The 20,191-nt window shown below is 39.5% G+C and overlaps 1 protein-coding gene across 2 annotated transcripts in view; it reads right to left on the bottom strand.

The window, feature by feature from the left end:
- Positions 1–1,427: 1,427 nt before the first annotated feature.
- The window catches only part of pitpnm3 (PITPNM family member 3), an 80,453-nt gene continuing 61,689 nt past the window's right edge, over positions 1,428–20,191 (bottom strand). For both annotated transcript variants that reach the window (XM_061046649.1, XM_061046650.1), the window contains exons 11-20: positions 13,561–13,767; positions 13,267–13,415; positions 10,106–10,222; positions 7,421–7,537; positions 7,176–7,324; positions 6,842–6,991; positions 6,455–6,638; positions 6,127–6,255; positions 5,572–5,959; positions 1,428–4,195 (exon numbers count right to left, since the gene is read on the bottom strand). In XM_061046649.1, the coding sequence (XP_060902632.1) occupies positions 5,633–5,959; positions 6,127–6,255; positions 6,455–6,638; positions 6,842–6,991; positions 7,176–7,324; positions 7,421–7,537; positions 10,106–10,222; positions 13,267–13,415; positions 13,561–13,767 (1,529 nt within the window). In that variant the 3' untranslated portion in view covers positions 1,428–4,195; positions 5,572–5,632. The remainder of the gene's footprint in view (positions 4,196–5,571; positions 5,960–6,126; positions 6,256–6,454; positions 6,639–6,841; positions 6,992–7,175; positions 7,325–7,420; positions 7,538–10,105; positions 10,223–13,266; positions 13,416–13,560; positions 13,768–20,191) is intronic.

The raw sequence follows: 20,191 nt of genomic DNA, 5'->3' as shown, positions 1-20,191 counted from the left end.
GCATGGTCCGATCTATGCAAATTCTCCACGTTTGCAAAATTACGTTTTTGTTGGGACATTACAGCAGGGCGCTTTCCCTTCATAACCATAATTTCAACTGCTCTTCTGTGAGCCAAACTGTCCAGATGTTTGTAATTTAGGTTATTCTGTGACTTGCTACTGACATTACCATTCATCCGCGCGAACTAAATGATAAGGAGGAGGACTTCAGGTATAAGAGGCAGCACTGTAATGAACACTGCAATAGAAAATTGCATTCCACTGATTGAATGCTCCAACAATAGTTTAGTTAGTTTGGAAATTACACTTGTTAATAGCTAAGACGACTTCCCATCTCAGTGGTGCACCAAATATTACATAAATACAATTTATGTTACAAATAACTAGTTTCAACATAGGATTTAGAGGGGACTTTTCACTCAAACTCAAGACAGAACTTATAAAACAGCTTGTACAACAGGTCACAGGTTGGTAAACAGAAAATCCACAAAAACAGACAAATCCAAATGGGCAGGCGAAAAGGTCAATCCAAAACAAGGCTGGAATGAGGTTGCACAGAGGAATACACAACAAGCCGGCAACATGAGGGAGGGCACACAGTGATTAAGTATACAGACAATCAGGGGATAACGAGACACAGATGAGAGTTGGCGGTTTGACACATGAGATGGAAAGGACGGGGCAAAGAGACAAGGGTAAGTATACAAAATAAAACAGGAACTTACTAACTGAAACTATCTAAAAATACAAAAAACAACAATATGGTCTTTGAAAACTCGACTACGTGTCATATTCTTGTCTTGTTCTTTTAGTTTGCTTGTTTTTTTGTTTTGATTTGCATGGTTGTCAATCACTTTGTCAACTCTTGTTTTCAACGAGCAACATGAAAGTTATTATTATTATTTCAGACTTTCAGACTTTTTTGACAGACTTTCATTCATAAAACTTTTATAATACTTGTGCTACCTTTGTGAGTGAGCTAGAAATAAGTCTAGCAGAAATCAAAGCTTTTTAAATTTAATCTGTTACAGTGTTATTCACTACAAATTAAACACAAGTGGACCAACAATTGAGCCCTGTGGAACCCCACAGGTCACATTAACTCTGGTTGAAGAGAAGCCATTATTCTAGTAGATTGAAAACTGGACCAGACAGTCCCACCCACTTTTGTGGTCTGTCTAATAGGATCCCACGATCAACAGCGTCAAACGCAGCACTAACATCTAAAAGTACAAGAATTGACAGTTTCGAAAAAGACACAATTATGAACCATTCATCCTGACAAAATCTGTATAACATTATATAACAGTCCCTACATCAAAACTTCTTACCCAAAAGTAAAAAAAAATCATCACAGGTGATTCAGCGTCTACCTTTGGAGGTGAGCAGCATGTGGAAGTGATAATAAGACACTCTTAGAACCAAACTAAACTCTCCAACTGTGAAATATCTTTATTTATGCAATCAAGAGAGACGAACTGAGTCCAATAAACACATTAACATGTTTATCATCACAGGAGATCTGTACAAAACAAAAACGTTGTAGCTGCGAAACCAATTATTTTCTTTTCATTGGTTAAAAGGCCAGTGTCAAATACTTATTAGACTGGTAATAAGTCTACAACAAAAAATAACATAGGCTACTGAAGCTTATCAAGTCATTTATAATGTTACTAAATGGCCAATTAGGTCAACTCACAATAGTTAAGTCATGATTTTGTGAATACTACTCATTTGACAGCTGTAGTAAGTGCTTAGTTTAAAGGATAGTAATTGCGTTACTTAAATCTCTCATACAATAATTTTATAATGTATAATAAACAGTAATTTGTCCTTTCTTTGTCATTTAAATTACTTGTCAGTTTTGTATACGGGTCAAAGTAAAGGGTAACGTACCCTTCTATATTTATCTTAAACTTAAGTACCAATACTCAACAAATGGTGGTTGAAATTACATCGATGAATGATTTATCACCATGTATGTATAGACAATAACTCTTTTTAACATGCACAGAAAAAAATCATGGTGAAACCACAAGATCCTTATTTGCCATTTACTAACATTGCTGTACTCAAAATGCCCAGCATCAATATTTCCCTTGAATAATCATGGCAGAAATATATCAGTATTTATAATACAGACCTACAGAGTCACTTGGATTAGTGTGCATACATTGATGGGAATGAACATTTCGCTGCTTGTATAACAGTTTTCTAGAAATAACAAACTAAATGCAAAACAAAATGGAGTTAAATATTCCACTATAGTTTTTTACAATATTATACAATTACCAAGTAATGTTAATTAGTGCACTGTGATTACAGGGGCAGCACTACAGGGAGTTAAACATTTTTGTAATTAAAGAACTAATTACCATCAAGGCAGGGAGAGAAAAAGAGTCAAAGACAATTTCCTCCCGGCTAGCATGTTCCACTCTTTATGCAGGTTCTCAGTTTTTTCAGACACTGTTAGAACTCATAAGCCCCTTTTCTTTTATAGCAGGTATAAAACCTGGACTAAGTAATCCTCTGAAACACTGCTTTAATCCAAAACTACAAAAATGCACACTCAATCCTCAAAGCCGCCAATAGTGAGCTGCAGTGACATGCAGGTATGTTAGCACTGGCCTCCCAGTTTACTAAAGCTTGTCGTAACTGTCTTCATGTTCACAGTAAACACAACTCCACGAAAAATACCAAGACACACACTCACACATGCACAGAAATATACAGTAATATACAGTATCTAAAACATGTCAATGCAAAATATCAACTAGATAAAATGCACTCTGTCAATAAATGACGTTAAAACTTATACTTTGGTCAAACAAATCTAATACATTTGTATCTTTACACAACATCAAAAATAATTTAAGGCAAAAATAAACAATTCAAAAAGTCAGACAACCCAATGTTCAAAAACATACATTGAAAATACTTCTTCTCACAATATTTCTTCTTAGAAAAATATGTTCGACTCGCACAGAGTTTCAAAAGTGACCAAAGTAAGACTGGAATCGACCTTCAGTGCACAAGACGGCATCAGATTTCATCCAAAATCTGAGTTCCAATGCAGCTGTACTAAATGTTGGAAATGTAACTGTATTCATGGGGTCTTTTGTACTGTACAACTAAGCCTTACTGCAGGCTAACAAGCAACGCAACTAAAGCTGCAAAACATTAAAATTGCACTGCCAGTTGAATTATGTGGATAAAGCTCTGATAACTTTTTACAACTGTGTCCATCACTATGTAAACATTTTTTGGTCATACCAACACTTACCTACAAACTACTTGTTTTTTTTTATTTTTCAGTAGTAACAGCTACCAACAGGCAGCGACAGTGCACAATCTGCAGGAAAAAAAACAAAAACTATATGGACAATAAAATGCAAACACAACTTTATGTTTCAGAAGCGGGCTGCTGCTATATTGAGAACCACTGTGGTGAACTTTGATAGTGCAAATGTGACCTCAGCGGCCGAGCGGGGTGCACCGCAGCGCTGTGGACCGCACTGGTTTGAGGTGGCTGTCCAAAGTCTGCCTGACTGGTTTAGGGGAGAGAAAGGGCTTTGGGAGGAGTAGTAGGCCAGACATAAAGCGAGGGAGACATTTTACAGTTGGAGAAACATGGAGAAGGAGGCGGCTGATATGAACTCCAGATTTCAGAGCTTCTGTAAAAATTTTACCTTTACGTCACAGTGCTTCTGTGTCCATAGGCTTGCACAAGGATGATGTTTAATGAGTATTTACACGGATGGATGTCAAAGAGGAGTCAGTCCACATGACCACATGTCATGTCACAGAAGTCTGAAAGACACCATAATGAGGTGCAGCGTCGGATTTTGTTTCTCAAAGTCACAATGGGGTTCATGTCGCCACGGTTATCATGTGTGTGGATGTGTCTGCATTTGTGTATGCAGGAATATTTGAGTATATCTGCAATCAGAAATACATTCTTTTCTTTTACAATTAGACACAATTTGAGCTTCCACAGACATTCACAGACAAAGTCGCGGTCCCAGGCAACTGCTTAAAAATGTAGGCACAAAGACTGAGTGACGCGATCCATCGAGCAGGTCACAAAAAGAGCCACACAGGAAGTGAAGTGAAGAGGGCAAAGCAGGCGGTAAAGCTGAGCTGCGGGTGACACCAGCAGAAGATCCAAACATGTACAGAAGGGAGAGATGACACTCTGAAAAGAGAGAGGAAAAATAAGGGATTTGAGGACTTGTTGAATGAAAAGTCAACACACTGATTCATGTTTGGATGTTCTTGATCAGCAAATTTGTTCCTTCAGTCCCTCTTGGTTAAACAGCCCTAATTTTTGAAATTGCACAGACAATATATCTAAATCTAGAAATAAGTGGATTACTAGCATGAGGGGACAATGCAGGATTAGCTCATCAAAACTTGCATAATCACAATCATGGGAAAATTAACATTCAGTCCTCCTAGGGAGCTGCTGCTAATAATAGCTTCTCTTATTCAGGTTGCAACAGGAATATTAATCATCCAGAAAAGAAAGTATTTCTCCTTTTGGTCTTTTTTTTACATGTTTTCATCTGTGCTGGTAGACTTCAGGTTATTAAAAAAAGAATACTTCTGTGACTGACAGACCACAATGTATCGGGTACATCACAGATTATAATCTAATCAAGATGGACGTTTATTGACTTTGCTAGAACTCGACAGTAGCAAGCAAAATCAATCTGTATTTGCTTCACAAGATTTGCTGAGCCTCGAGCTCTTAAAAGCTTTACACACACCACAGTAAAGTAAAAGGGGAATGGCTGCATTATTCAACGAGGACTTATTCATGCTACGCTAATGCTGCAGCCATTAATACAACAGTGATTGTTTTTTTCTTAAGTGGGGAACAATAAAACATGACTTCACAGGTGTTGTAGTGATCCGAGACGGCGTCTACAAACCACTTTCATGCTCTTAATGTCTGTTGATGGGTCCTGTGAGAGAGCCGGTGCGTGATTAAACAGCAGGTAAAAGTGTTTGCACTCCACAACATAGGAACTATTTTCTATTGTGAAAAAAAGCAGAATGGCTGATCTTTGCAAATGTCAACATTTATTTGGTGACGGGGCCAAAATTAGACCGCAGGTTACTTTATTTGAATCATATAGCATCTTGTGTTTTCAAAGCCTAAACCAAAAGTAGGCTATTTTTTGCAACCAATATCATTTAAAGGCAGAATGTGTGACTTTTTGATCCAGTAGATGTCGCCCTTGAGCACCAGCATGAAGCCAAAACAAACTGCTGTCTGGCTTCACCTTCACCATACTGAAGCCTCCACTCTCCTCCAACCACACTCAACTTGAGTTCCGACAAAGGAGTTTAATGCAAGTGGTGGACAAAATTGTCCTTGGCTCAAGCTGCAATTGCCTGTGGCCTGCATTATTGTGTTAGCAGGCTAATATTAGCAAACTTTAGTTAGCTCGCAGCTTCACATTGCATGTAAATTGACAACAAATAACTGAGATCTAAAAACGCCTACGTGACATCAAAATAAACAGTGAGTTTGAATCTTTTACATTTAAACAATTAAAATCTCACCGTGGCCCTGTGTTTTCCAGTTCGATACTCCTGCAAGCCTTCTTTCTCTTTTTTTCTGATGTCAGGGAGTCGTGTCTCCACGATGCATGGAGGCTCGTCCCCATGCGCCTTGTCCCACACCTCCTCCTACTCCTCCACCGTGATCCTTATCCGACTCTGGCTGGCTCTGGGCTCGCTCAGGCTTGGGGTTGGGTGTGCAGGGCGGGTCGGGCTGTTGGACCGACATGGTTCTTCGCAGGTGGGTGCGCTTACACAGGAAGTCGGGCTTTGCTGAGAGACCGAATGAGCCTTTTCTCAGGACCATCCGAACCGAAGGGGACTTCTTTGGTCTGGCTCTGTGGCCAAACTGAAGTGTGGAGAGGTGAGCTGCATAGCCCTCACTCAGGAACTACACAAAACACACAATAAAAGGATTGGATAAACAGAAAAATTATACTTATAAGATTAAAGTAGTTAAGGGGGAAAAAAAACAATTGAACTGAAGTAAGCAGGCAGACAAACCCTGAAATACAACCACTGAAAGAGATAAAAAATCACAAATGGATATTGAATTACCGTGCACTGATTTTGGTACTTTTTGGAAGGTCTGCCAACAATATAAATCTGTGAGGGACTGAGGCCGAGCATGTTGTAAACAGAGATGTCCTTCATGGAGCCATAAGCAGAGTTGATCTTAATGTGACACTGGAGAGAGAGAGAGAGAGAGAGAGGAAACAATCACATGGCATTTTAATACAGCACAATCAACTAACCCAAGCAGAAAATAATGCAGAGGAGAGGAGAGAAATCTGGGGTAACTGAAGAGCAGAGAACAACATGTTTTGCATGCTACATAAGAACTCCTGAATTGATGTCAGAGGGCTGGTTTGTCTCAGAGTTTTACCTCCTGTATGAGGTTCCTGAGAAAGATGGTCTTTTGTCGCAGGGGATCATGGACAAGGCCTTCAGAGAAAAAGATCATCCCGTGAGGAAAATTGTGCTGCGAGAGCCACGACACCACTCGCTGCTTCTGCATATCAGGGCGGCCTGTGATGTAGATGATCAGATATCCGAGGTCCTGCCAGTGCCTTGCATGAAAATATAGAAGATTGAACACGCTTTTAAGTTGCACATTTAAATCCTAAGTTGGGGCATTACTAGGAATGAGACATGGTTGAATACTTTAAGTGTCTGCTGTGCACACAAGCACACATATGAAACCAGAATGATGATCCCTCTGAACTTTTTTCTTGTTAATCTGAAGAGAAGAGACACACTCAGAAGTTGTTACCTGACAACATCGACAGCTCCGGGACGGACCTTAGGGTCACTTCCCATGATTGACACGCTGGCAGCAAACGATCCATCGATGCTGAAGACCACACACTCCATGCCTCTTGGCAGCACAGTCAAGTAGGCCTCTGCACTTGTTTGATCCCCCCTTGGGAAAGGAAAATACAGGGATTCCAGCAGAAATGAGAATCCGCAATCAATATGCAAGGCTCTTCATACTGCACTCTAATGTACCAATAAAGAGCACGGATAAAGGACTTATTTATAGAAACGATTCATTGTCTATTTGATTACGCAGAAGTCTTTCAAAGGCATGCTGCGCGGTTGCTTACTTGACCACCATTTTAATAGGATAGACTCCGAGGTTGAGCTTCTTGCTCTTGGGGATTGTATATGTGACTCTACCGCTGCTGTTCGTCACCTCTGTGTCAAAGTGCACCCAGCGGCCAGACTGAGGTTGTGTCATCAGCAGGATGTCCACCTAAGAGTGATAGGTCGGTCAACAGGCGTGAATTAATGTATGTCTCAGAGGCACTTAAGTATATCTGTGGTCATCAATCATGTCATTGCTTTTCACCTTTTCTCCAGTCAGCGTGACCATATCCAGGGGGCCGTACATGAAACGGCCAACCAGAGTCTGAGGTCCGTCCTCTGTAGCAATCACATCATTCACCCTGTGGTTGCCAGTGACGTTCTGCAGTTGATAGTAGAAAATATCATAGTAAAGCAGTAGAGCCGAAAATGGAGGCTGAGAGAATCTGATCATCCTCTGACGATGAATGTGAGGTAAAGTAGTGAGAAGGGACTGAGAAGAGCCCTTTAAAAGCTGCTTTAATCATTTTTTCCAAATAATAATGGATCATGTTTTTTTATTTTTGAATGGACATGGCTTTGGTGAGGTGATAAAGCCATAGAATATGATCACAAAAGCTGGTTCAAGTGTTAAATAAACATTGGTTTTGTGAGTTAACATGGACATCAGCTCGAAACATGAGTCCAAATGAACAGCTCTATGATTTTCATAGACTAGCTGTTTACATGGGAAACTGTTTGCTAATGACAACATCAACATGCCCATAAAGCAACGCACAGAATTTTAAGCATCATTTAAAATGGACATGGAACTTAAAGTAACAAATAGAGAAGGCCTGGATAGTGATCTTATGCCTGCCTGAAACGCTGTGGGGATCTTTTGCTTAAAAACCATCACTGGTTTTTGTCTTTGCATCCGTCACATGTCCCTAAGACATTGGACATTTAATAAGTTAAGGTAAAAGGCTGAAGTTTTAATCTGCTTTGATGCATTTACCAAATTTCTCTGCCAAGCCAAATGCCCCTGAAGTATGCACCGTTGGTTGGTCCAGAAAAGCAGGTTTACTCTCTTTTACGCTTCCTTGTCTTGTTCTCTTCCTCATATTGCCACATCCAGTAAGTACCTCCAAGTGAGCCAGCAGAAAAACACTAATCCCCAAATCTCATCTTGCAGAGATGGGTTGCATCCTAATAGCTTATTATCAGCAGAATTATACATAATTTATAATTCTCAGGACACCGTGACAGAAAATGTAATCTTTCTACTGATTTCTCTGCTATTCCTGTAACCTTTACTTTGACCTGAAGCCTTCTGCTCAGCACAAGTACTTTTATTTAAACATCCTGCTTTTCTCCCAAAAAGTTAGACTACTTAAAAAAACAAAAAACAAACATGAGATCAGCTGATAAAGGCGACATCTCCTCTCGAAGCTTGTGAAGGATGTATGTATGCTGATGAAGAGATGATCAAATGTTTCTTATGAGAGTTGCAGCTTATACAAACATACTAAATTGTGAGCAAACGTATGTCTAAACTGAAGCAACAGCAATAAATGTAATAGGTTAATTCCACCCTTGCTTATTGCAATGATTGCATCAAGATAGAGAGGCTGTGATGAGACTTTGTTTACCATAAATCGGCGCTGCTGTTTTGACAGCACTCACTAGGAAATAATGGGGCATCTGCAAATAACAAATATTGCTAAGTGCTGATGTGAGCAAACAGGTTGTGATTTTTTTTTTTACTTGTAATGATAAGAGGATAATGATAATTGAATCAAAAGGATGTGACGTCTAACAAGGCAGTTTTGACATTTACTGCTGTTATTCTGCATTAGTTTTGTCAACAACTAATTATCTTCTTGCATGAGGTCATACTGATTTTGTGATGGTAAAGCATGTAGAGTAAACATATACCATATATGCACACCTCCACACACACACATACAGCACATCAAAGCTAGTGGGTGACTTGAGGCAACCTGACAGTCATCAATATCTGGTTAGAATGTCCTCAACACTGCTCACTTAGTATTCTGTGTGTCTTCCTATGAAGAGAACGTGTGGAAAAGATGAGGGGGGGGGGGGGGGGGGGGGTCAGACCAGAGCAGTGAGAAAAAAGAGGCACGCAAGAGGTCCCCCTCAATCTGTGACAAAGACCTCTCACCAAAGAGAGGCAGATCAGAAATAGATGCTAAGTCTCTCTGAATAGTATCACTTTGCTGCAGATGAACTGGCTGTGCCCAAATTCAATCAGCATGAAGCACGTTTAGGACGGGGGCCAACCGCTTTTCTTGAGGCACTTACATCAGAAATGCATCACTCGGCCAAGGTGAGGCATGAATAAAATGACACAATAAAGAAGCCTTCACAGGGTCAAATATAGATATGTTTCCATGGTACTCTGGCTGCACACTTATATTTATAGCCTCGTGAAAAGCAAGTAGTCACTAAACTCTTGTCTTGAGAAAAATAAAGACAAATAAAGGGAACATTGGCTAGAAAGTAAAGTGACCGTGTTTTTTGTATTGCACAGCTCAGAAGCATTAAGTAATTGTGTGTGTCTGCTCACATCGGTGATACAAGGTGAAAGTGCAGGCGTAATTTAAGAAAAGCCAATCAACCAAACCACAGCAGTTGGTGATAACTGCATTTTGTTACTTGATTGAATACACTCCATTGCAGCAGAAGAACAATGTCAGCTCTATCTACAGTATGAATTTGAATGTCTGTGTTCATGTGTGTTTGAGTTGATGGTTTTATTTCTGACAATACCCCAGGATGTGTAACACTTTGAGTCCAAGCTAAAGGGCTTTGTTTAATGAATCATGACTTTTTTGTTTTACATAAAGTTTGAATATGAACTACTAAAAGTCAATTCAGTTTCTATAAATTCACATTTTCATTCTGTGATAAACTTTTAAATATACAAGATACAACTAGGAATTACCCTTAATTTGACATGTGTCCTCCTTCGGAGCCATTTCTCTCGTGGGCTGGAGGGAGAGAATGGAGCCGAGTCCAGATTGTCCGCTTCCTGGGCCTTCACACAGTCACATCGCATAAGCTGTTGATAAAAACAATGTGCATTTTTCAGAGTAGACAATCATATCCTGTTTTCTCTCAAAAATCCTACATTTGGAAGGCAGAACAAGTTTAGGATATGATACAATATAAATGATAATGTGTGTACGGTAGGGTATAGTACTATACCATACCATACACATTGATAGTCACTACGATAAATACCATACACTTCATGCTCCCCTTCAAATGTTTTGTCTCGGACTTGAATATTGCATACATCTAAAGGACCAATATGTAAGATATATTCTACTGAATTAAATAAAAAAATGACCTTTGTTATATGATTAGAGATCAAGGAAATCTGCTATGTTGATGTGCTGGCTTCTCTTCTGGCAACAATGCAGCAGCCACTTTGTCCTCCCTCTGCGTTTTGATTCCGGTCCGGAATGGTATTTGTTTTGACCAGAGAAGTTAGGCTGTTTTGCTGTTCGGCCGTTTTTGAGGCCCCTCGGTTTGCCAGGCAAACAGCAAACCAACAGGTATTGCAGCAATGGAAGTGGTCAAGCAAACTCTCTCCCATGTTTTGAATTTGGACTTCAGTACCCATTTTAAATGCTACATATCGAAATTACATATTGCTCCTTTGACTGCCTCAACAGTGGTATCCCGTACTTAAAAAACAATAAATACAGCAATCATCACACACAGAGAAGCACATACCAATGCTGTGCTTCTCCATTTTTCTAATAGCAACAACTCTAGATTCACCTGAGTACCCCATCTGCACAGTAAAAAGAGACGATAACAACATCTGAAGGTTTTAAATTGAAGCCGCATTTATGTAAATGGTTCATTAAACACATTTCTGATGGGAAGCATTCATGACAAGAGCACCTCTGACACAGATTAAGGGATGAAAGCTGATTTAGAGGACTCATAGAAGCAATCACACATCAGCTTGAAAAAGTCCAAGAATATCGACTCTTGTAAAGACACTCTTTGTTCCCAATCATTTGAAGACAATCTGCTGCATACTAAACTTGGACGGTGAGAATAGTACCGAGTAGTAAACAAATCATTTTCTGTGCAGCCTTGGAATTCCATGACAACCTCTAAATATGATACAGCATTAAGCAAAGCTGAAAACCCTGAACAGAAATTATCAACCTCAGGTTTATTAGCCTTCTGGAGGCGTTGATAGCTCTCCTTTTTTTGCGCTCACCTTATTCCACTCACGTTTTCTCACAAAGAAGACACGTTAGGGCACAACCACAGGTGTAAACAAAGTGTTCGTCTTTTCTTCTCTGGGAGCTCGCCACTCTCTAATGATCAAGTTCAATGATTGCTGGTGTTTTTTTGTGGCTTTAAATAGAACATGACGTGATGCTCTTCTTTTTTTCTTGTTCTTCAGAGGATTCAGTGAACATCCTGTATCAAAGATGTGATATTTTCCTGGGCAGCTCAGTGGGTAGAGGATTGTGGTAACACTGCTATGGCTTAAGGTTTAATTCCTACTTAGTGTTAGAAATAAATGCTCTGATGGTATTATTATTCTCTAAGGCTGGGTTCTTATGACTTAAAAAAAAAGTTGATGATGGAGATATGGAAATGAATGGGGACCCATTTAAGATTGGGACACATCTGCGCACTGTTACAATTCGAACCAATACACCATAAAAGAACAAGCACCACACATTAAAATTCCGGCTTTTACGGATTCTAGTCATGCACTTTTAGACACACACCAGCCCATGCTACAAAAGCCTGGTTAGATTTGTTCAGATTCTAGTGGTGAAAACTTCAAGCATGTTTGATAAAAGGGTTTCGCCTTGTCTCAGGCTCAACTGTGAGGTGTGATGTGAATGTTAAACATCCTTAGATAAAGTGTGCTGACTGTTGATAGTAACCTTGCTGACGTTTTTCAGAGTACTTCACAATCCCCACAATCTTGACCACCACTCATGGAGGCTAAATTGAGGTAAAATGGGCCGTTATACTGTGTAGTGTGTTTAGAGCTGTAGATCCACATGTCATGACTCGGTATTGGATTGTTGTTTAACATAACACAAATAATTCTTTGGAAGACTTCATATATTTTTGTATGGACCAAATCTAAAAGTAAATCTCCATATCATAGATTATTTCTTACTGCTGGTTCTTTACACAGCTACATGCAGCCCATAAAAGAGTTTTTACAAAATTCCTGGCTTGCTGCCAGACTTGTGTTTATTACACATTCAGCTTGTCATCTGCACAGAATGAGCCCTTGAACAGCTAAGCAGCATCATACTTTTCTGCTTTATAGTTTGTGAAGCAAGAAGACGTGATTTAATGGAAACATCTGTTCCACAAGAAATAGCATTTGCTTCAAAGACATGGCATAAGAAAGCCAACAAACAAACCAGAGTCAGATTTCTTAACCTTAAACTAAACAGGAAAACATGAAAGTTAGAGAAGAAGTAGCAGACTATAAAAAACTACATCAACTTTGAGAGGACCAGTAGGACTTGCATTTAGTTTCTTCAAGTAGTATTATATTTATGAAGATCTTATCTTAAAGCAAGTATCAAAACAAACTGAAAAAGCATAGGAATTCCATCCATCGATCCATCCATTATCTATACCGCTTTTCCTGTTCTGGTTCATGGGGGGCTGGAGCCGATCCCAGCTGTCATTGGGGGAGAGGCTGGGTACACCCTGGACTGATCGCCAGTCAATCACAGGGCTGACATATAAAGACAGACAACCAGCCACATTCACATTCACACCTACAGGCAATGTAGAGTCCATAAGGAGTTCCCCAAGGGTCAATCCTGGGACCCTTTAATAAACCAAAACAAGACTCATACATAAACTCTGTAAATTCATATTGGTTTTAGATTTGCAAAGCAAATGCAAAAATTACTGGTCTCTTATTATTTGTCACAACCAGTGTTTTAACACAAGTTTCTAAAACTCCAATACTTAAAATGAAAACAGCGAATAATATAGAAAAGACTCTACTACTGTTTCAAACATCACCCTCTATCCAGTACCACACAGCTGTCAGTAAAGAAACAATTAGCTTACAATAAGTTTACCAACCTGCCGGAGAACAAAAGCTGCTACGTCAGTTGACTCCCAGTAGGAGGCGTGAAAAAGGTGAGGCAGAGCCACAGTAGGGAAGGAGGTCAGCACATCAGGGCAGAACAAAGCAAAATCCAGCCTCTTTGAGCCCCACCAGCTACTGGAAACTGAAACGCACAGACACACATATGCAAGCATTGATTGTATATCTGAGTGCAACTAAAGAGTTGTGAAACGTTGCGAACCTGAATTCATCTCCAGGAGATAATTGAACAAATGAGACGTGGAAACTGTAGCTCCCCTCCCACTCACTGTTACTGATGGTGTTTCCCAGCTGGCCCATGGAGCAAATTGACGTTTCACTTTCCACACTGGTCACACTGGATCTACGACCTCCATCTCCTCCTCTTCCTCCTCCTCCGCCTTCGGTCTTTGTCTCAGACGACGACTGTGAAGCTGGACCTCCTGTAGTTTGATCACCCTCCAGAAACACATTCGGATGGCCTTGAATACTCTCGGCTAGAAAGAAAAGGAGAGAAAGAGTAAAGACATCAGAGAGGGAAGAGTTGATTAAATGCTATGATCACACAACAAATGACAGGTTTTAATCTTTAAATCAATGCTGTTATTTTCCCTAATACCACAGCCTCTTGCTGTGTATTGACTTGCTTTGTGTTTGAAAACCACAGAAAAGCACTACGGAGGGGTACAATTAAAAAGAAAGCCTTTACTCTTCATGGGGTTCATTTTATTTGTTTTGCTTCTGTAAATCACAAAAAGCCTTTTTCTCTTGGCCCTTGCTGAGCAGAATACATTTATGAGGTTAGGTTCTTCTCTTCCAGAGGCATGCCTTAACGCATCTTTTGTTCAGGGATAAGACTGTGTAATAGGAAAATTAGAAATTTCCCTGAAGACCTGAATTCTACAGACATCATGGATCTACTTGTTATTCCCTGAGATGCACAGACAAGAAATTGCAAATTACATCAATAATTCAACCATCATAGAGGCTATCGTCTAGCTAGCAGCTCAGTTCAATATGGTTTTATTTTCAACCCTAGGTTACATCAAGGGGACAAATGAGACTTGAACCCTAATGTAACATAACTTCTATTAGCATTCATAGCTGAAGAACAGAAAGCTGAACAAGACAGCTTTAAAGAGGCATCTATTTTTCTCTGAATACACCTCATTTTACTTTTGTCCCTGCATTATGAAACTCTTAATGTTTTTTTTTTTTCAGCCAGACTTCAGAGAGTACTCATTATCCTGTTACATATGCTTTCAATGTTGCTGCATTATGACAGTGGATATGTCTTGACTCAATGAGTCTGCACAGTATGCTGCACAGTGTGCTTCAGAGGAGATGTTGACCTCAGTTGGAGCGGATGAACCAAATCCATGTTCTACCAAACAGTTGAAGAAGATGTTATCTTTGTTTGTGTGTTATATAAAATTGTAAGCAGGCACAAACAGGCAGAGACCCATAGGAAAGATGACCCAGCTTCTGTAGCATGTCATTTACTCTCTGCCATTTACTGTAACATATATCAATCAGGGGAGATGTCTTCTTATGTGATGGAGGGGACATAAAGTGGTAACTGAGAGCTGGAGTAGGAATTAGAATGGCTGACGTGAGCTCTATGCAGATGGTCTTTGCTCAGAGAGAATCCTGCTGCATCCTGGGAAATAACAAATTCTCCAGACACTTTCCACTCAGACAATTTCCTGTCTACATAATGATAATAATAATGATATTATTAATATATCTTTATTTTTATAGTGCTTTTCAAAAAAAGTTAAAAGCAGTTTGTATATTGAATTAAAAAGGCGATAATCAACAGTTGATTGGAAAATATTATTTAGCATAACACACAGGAAAAAAAACAATAAAACATACAATAATAAAAAAGCAATTCTAAATTTGCAAGACACTTAACCCCAAGTTACTACCACTGCTTCGTTGTCAGTGTGTGAATGTGTATGAATGGATTAGTAAATACTGATGCATACTTTACATAGCAGCCTCTGCCATCAGTGTGTGAATGGGTGTGAATGGGTAGGTGTGACCTCTGACCTGCGGTGTAAAAGCGCTTTGAGTAGTAAGACTAGAAAAGCTTTCTACAAGCTCAAGTCCATTTACCTTTTTCCATGACATGACATGACTTCAATTCACACCAAACAGAACATTTATCTCTCCATTTAAAATCTCATTACCTCATTCAATATTTCTATCTTGGGATCAGCTTGTATTTGTTAGTATTACTTTTTCCACCCAGAACAGCCCCTAATTGGCAGATTACCCCCTCTGTCCCCTTCTTGCTGTAATGATTACAAATAAACCGTCAGATGCAGCCACATGTTGCGTGTTTGCTCGGTGAAGGATTGGCTACAGCAGAGGAATACAGATTAATAGCCGCCCCCTCAGACATGACAAGGAATGAAGACAAAGATTGATTCACATTCGGACTGATGGGATCTGACACACATACACACACACACACACACACACACACAGGATGAGTTTCATGGATGCCAGATTGTTGTTGATTGATAGTTTTCAAACTAATGGGTTTGATTTGAGGGGTGGAAATTATATTTGTGGTTTGGAAGATATTGCAGAGAGAGGTATTAAGAGAAAGAATAAGACTTTGTTTTTGACAATATTTATCCATAATAATAAAAGAAATACCACATTGCTTTTTTCTCCAAACTACAAATACAACGAGATCCATAGATGTTCCCTGTACATGCATGCATGTTTCCACAGCATTCATATGTGAGAGATCGTTTTTTTTTTTTAACTCTTTAGGAGGCTAAACTGATAGTAGTAATTGGTTAGGTTTAGGCACAAAAGCTATTTGGTTCATTTTTAAAAAGAACATAGTGGTGCTATGTAGATGAGGATATTTTATAATGGTGAAAAGAATATGGGTAACACTTTATATGAACCCATCGCTTATAATGCATCATGAGCGCATTTATAAAGCAGCTGTATAACAGTCCTTACAAGTAATTATAAGCATTCACATCAACTCATTGCAATGTTTAGGATGATGTTTATATGATGTTGAGAATGCTTGTAAAAGCAAATAAGGGCTGCTATATAGAAAATACATTTTTCTTATTATGCATTATAAGTGTTAGGTTCATATAAAGTGTCCAGAATAAATTTGGCTTTTTGACTGCTGGTCAAACAGACATACCAACAACATCAAACAACCTATAAGCTTGGAGTTAACAACTTTTATTCTTTAGGCTAAAGTTTGTCAAAATCCAATCAACTGATTAATCCGTCATTCAAGTATTGACGTTTTTAGAAGGATCATAACTACTGCTTCTTTGATTAAGAGACTTCAATCATAACCTCATGGTTGAAGGCATGCAATTACATAAAACACTTATCAGAAGAAGAAATCAGTGAAAATAATTGTTCTTTGTAGCCCTGCGGGAACCACTTTGTGCTTCAAGGAAATGTGTTGGACATTTTTCTTCAAACAAACAGAACATATATTCTCCAGCTGAAGTGGGAGAAACGACACAGGTCTCCCTTTTCCTCTCCTGGCTTTCAATACATGTGCAACTTCAGGGAAACCTAAACTTAATATGACCAGAAGATAAATATATGTCCTTTGTATCATGAACCTCTGTGTTTTTAACCTACGCTAACTAGTAGACTGAGCTAACATCGCTATCGAGTTGAATATTTCATCCATCCATTCCAATGCCGTCCATACAACCCGTCTCCTCTGATGTCTCCTTTATTTTCTTTCTTGCAATAATTGCAGTATATCGCAGTACAATCAACGTCTGGTAATTATTTATCCTCTCCAACTCCAACATAACACGCTCGGTTTCAGTCACCATGGTTTCCTTTACACAAAAAAGCAGAGAATGTGGCGGAAACAGAAAACCATGATTTTACTAGCATAGAAATCAGACCGTCAACTAACACTTGTAGGCAGACTACTGCAGAGCTATGCAGCCACACCAACGCACAAGTGCTCACAAAGCGTCGGCCATGCCCAACGTAGGCCACTACTGTTGATTCAACGCAGAAGTATAAACCAGGCTTTACAAAGTAACCTTATTCTCCCTCAGAGTCTGGAACAGCTGTGTCTTTCATTGAGAGCACAATAAGCAGAGAGAGGCAAAGAGAGAGGAAAAGATTATTTCAGCAGACAGAAAGAGGAGAGAAAGGGACATTGACTATGACGCACACACATTAAATTTCAAAAGATTTTTGCTGAAGGAGAAGCAGAGACAGCAGGGAGTAGCATCAAAAATCTGCTAGCAAGAAAGAATATGTTACATAAACATAAGACATAAAGAGGGGGGGGGGGAGAGACGAAGGCGAGTTTAAAGAAATAAAATGTTCAGAAAACACCCAATCAACATGGAAGCAGAGAGATCATGATTAAAGCATGAGGCAGGGGAGAGTAAAACAGCTGATGACGGTGGTTAAAGGAAAGACAAGCAGAGAATTCAGACGGTAAGGAAGGATGATTGCTCCGTGGCCTTGAAACGTCTTTGACACACAAAGAGACAGAAAGTGACTTTTATCTCAGCACCCTTCTCTCAAGCCCTCGTCACACTCTCAGCTTTCACATGGAGGGTAAGGGAATTATTCAGTAGTGAGCAAAAACTACACCACTACCTTTACATTTAGGCACGGTTAGCCATGTGATCAATACCGATAAAAAAAGCGTATAACTCCATGTGCATTTGCTGTCTTGACTGATAACATTTGCCATTGAACCCCAGCTGGAAATCAATAAGAAGAGGGCTCCTTCTCCCTATATTAGCAGCATTCATCATAATAAAAGCTCCACTGTTGACGGGTGTTGCAGTCAAAGTCATACCCAAAGGAGCCTGATTTGATTGGCTCTCCATGCCTTCATAACAACTAATTACCATATTACAGAGCAGGAAATTGGTGATGTCTGACTGTGCGAGTGTGTGTGTGTGTGTGTGTGTGTGTGTGTGTGTGTGTGTGTGTGTGTGTGAGAGAGCAAGAGCGTGTTAGTGTATGTTTGCCTCTGTCTCTGTGCACCTGTCTGTGGTTTTTAATTTAACACGTAATTTGTCAGCTTCAAAGCCTAACCAATAAAACAGGGATGCTGCAGACTCATTATTAAAATCTTGTATAGCTGCAAGACTGAGATGTGTGCTTGCTTTTAAACTTCATCACTTTTATCAGCACTACCGGCTCCTATCAGGCGTTCCACCTTGTGACTGGCTGATCAGGATTTTATTTATAGATCACAGTAGGCAGCAGTTAACAGTGCTGTGTAAAAACCGTCTTATTTACTATCATGTGTCAGACATGTTTTGTAAACAGGTCACATACAAGCACAACCCATGGATAAATTATAGGTTCCCTGTTGAACAGGAAAACTGTACGGAGATTGATGGGTGCAATTAATTGATTGGTTGTTTGGGTTAGCTAAGTTTATTTAATAGATTGTTGGTTTATTTGTTTTGGCTTTGTTGGTTTGTTTCTTTGTTTTAGCAGGTTCGTTGGGTGTTCGGTTTGCTTGATGGTTGGTTGTATTGAGCGATGGGTTTTTGGATGGTTGGTTTGTAGGTAGGCTGGTTGTTTGTATGGGATGACTGGTTGGATGTATTGTTGTTTCACAATGTATTTTAGGGTTTGAACTATTTTTTCATGTTGTGCATAATAAATGATAATTGACACATTTTTTTGACAAATGTTATTTAAACTTGTGTCATATTAAAAATTTGACAAAATTGTTGCTGAGTTACTGATGTAGCATGGTTATTAATGTGTTTAAATCATCTGTAATTATCTGCAAAGGGGCATTATTGTTGTATTAATACAAGCTGTATTAATATTGTTGACAAAAAATGATGCCACTCTTAATGATAATAATAATAATAACCCTCGAAACCTTTATATCTACAACCGTTCTGTATTGGATAATAAACAAAACAAATTTGTCCTAAGGAATGTAAATACGCTTAGCATTTTCCGGGTTTAAATAAAAAGCTTTAACATGAGGCAGCTGTTGGTAGCGTCGTCGTCTCTCAACCGTTAGGTCGAGGGTCCGATCCCCAGCTGGGCAACATGTCCGATGTGACCTTGGGCAAGACGCTTAACCCCCGAATTGCTCCCGCTGCTTCGGTGGTGGTGTATGAATGGGATTAGTTACTTCTGATGGATGACGCTACATAGCGATCACTACCATCAGTCTGTGAATGGGTAGGTGTGACATGCAGTGTAAAAGCACTTTGAGTAGTCGGGAGACTAGAAAAGCGCTATAAAAGCTCAAGTCCATTTACCATATAGGGTCTTGTAGCAAACACATTTGTCTTTTTTTATCTCTTGCATTGCACTTTGTAAATCTGCTTTGAATTATACTTTTTCTGATAACCGGAATTGGAGTAAGGGGTTTAAAAAAAGTGTATTAAGGCCTTACACCAAACCAGAGTCTTATCTTCTGATGTGGTTCTGGCCCCCATGTTTTTAGTACGAGAGACCAGTCGTCCTATTTGAGAGACTGGGAGCATGGAGAGACAGGGGATACTAGAGATGCGTCATAACTGTTGTTAAGAATGAGTCTCTCCGTCCCAAAAGTGGGCTAAAACATGCTTCAAATAAATCAGTGGCTCGTTAAGGACTCAGTCTCTACAACCAAATTCTCCAGAGGGATTACAGCAGTGTTGTGCTACAGTATATCTAGTAGACTAATAACTCCCATACCCTGTCTCATCGTCAGATCTCTGGCAGGCTAAAGGCACTGCATCACAAGCAGATGAAGTATAATTACTTCAACTTCAGACTACAGGGTCAGGATTTAGCACAGCCTCTGCAGGGAAAGATCAGATGGATGGGATCGAAGTTCACATATGTGCCTGTGAAAATTCACACTTTTTAGTCATGCGACTTGTCCTCTGCTGTAATCCAGTATCACTACCAGGA

Source organism: Labrus mixtus, chromosome 9 (assembly GCF_963584025.1).
Source record: "Labrus mixtus chromosome 9, fLabMix1.1, whole genome shotgun sequence".
In the NCBI taxonomy this organism is placed as follows: domain Eukaryota; kingdom Metazoa; phylum Chordata; class Actinopteri; order Labriformes; family Labridae; genus Labrus; species Labrus mixtus.
This window is presented reverse-complemented; position numbering and strand designations above follow the sequence as displayed.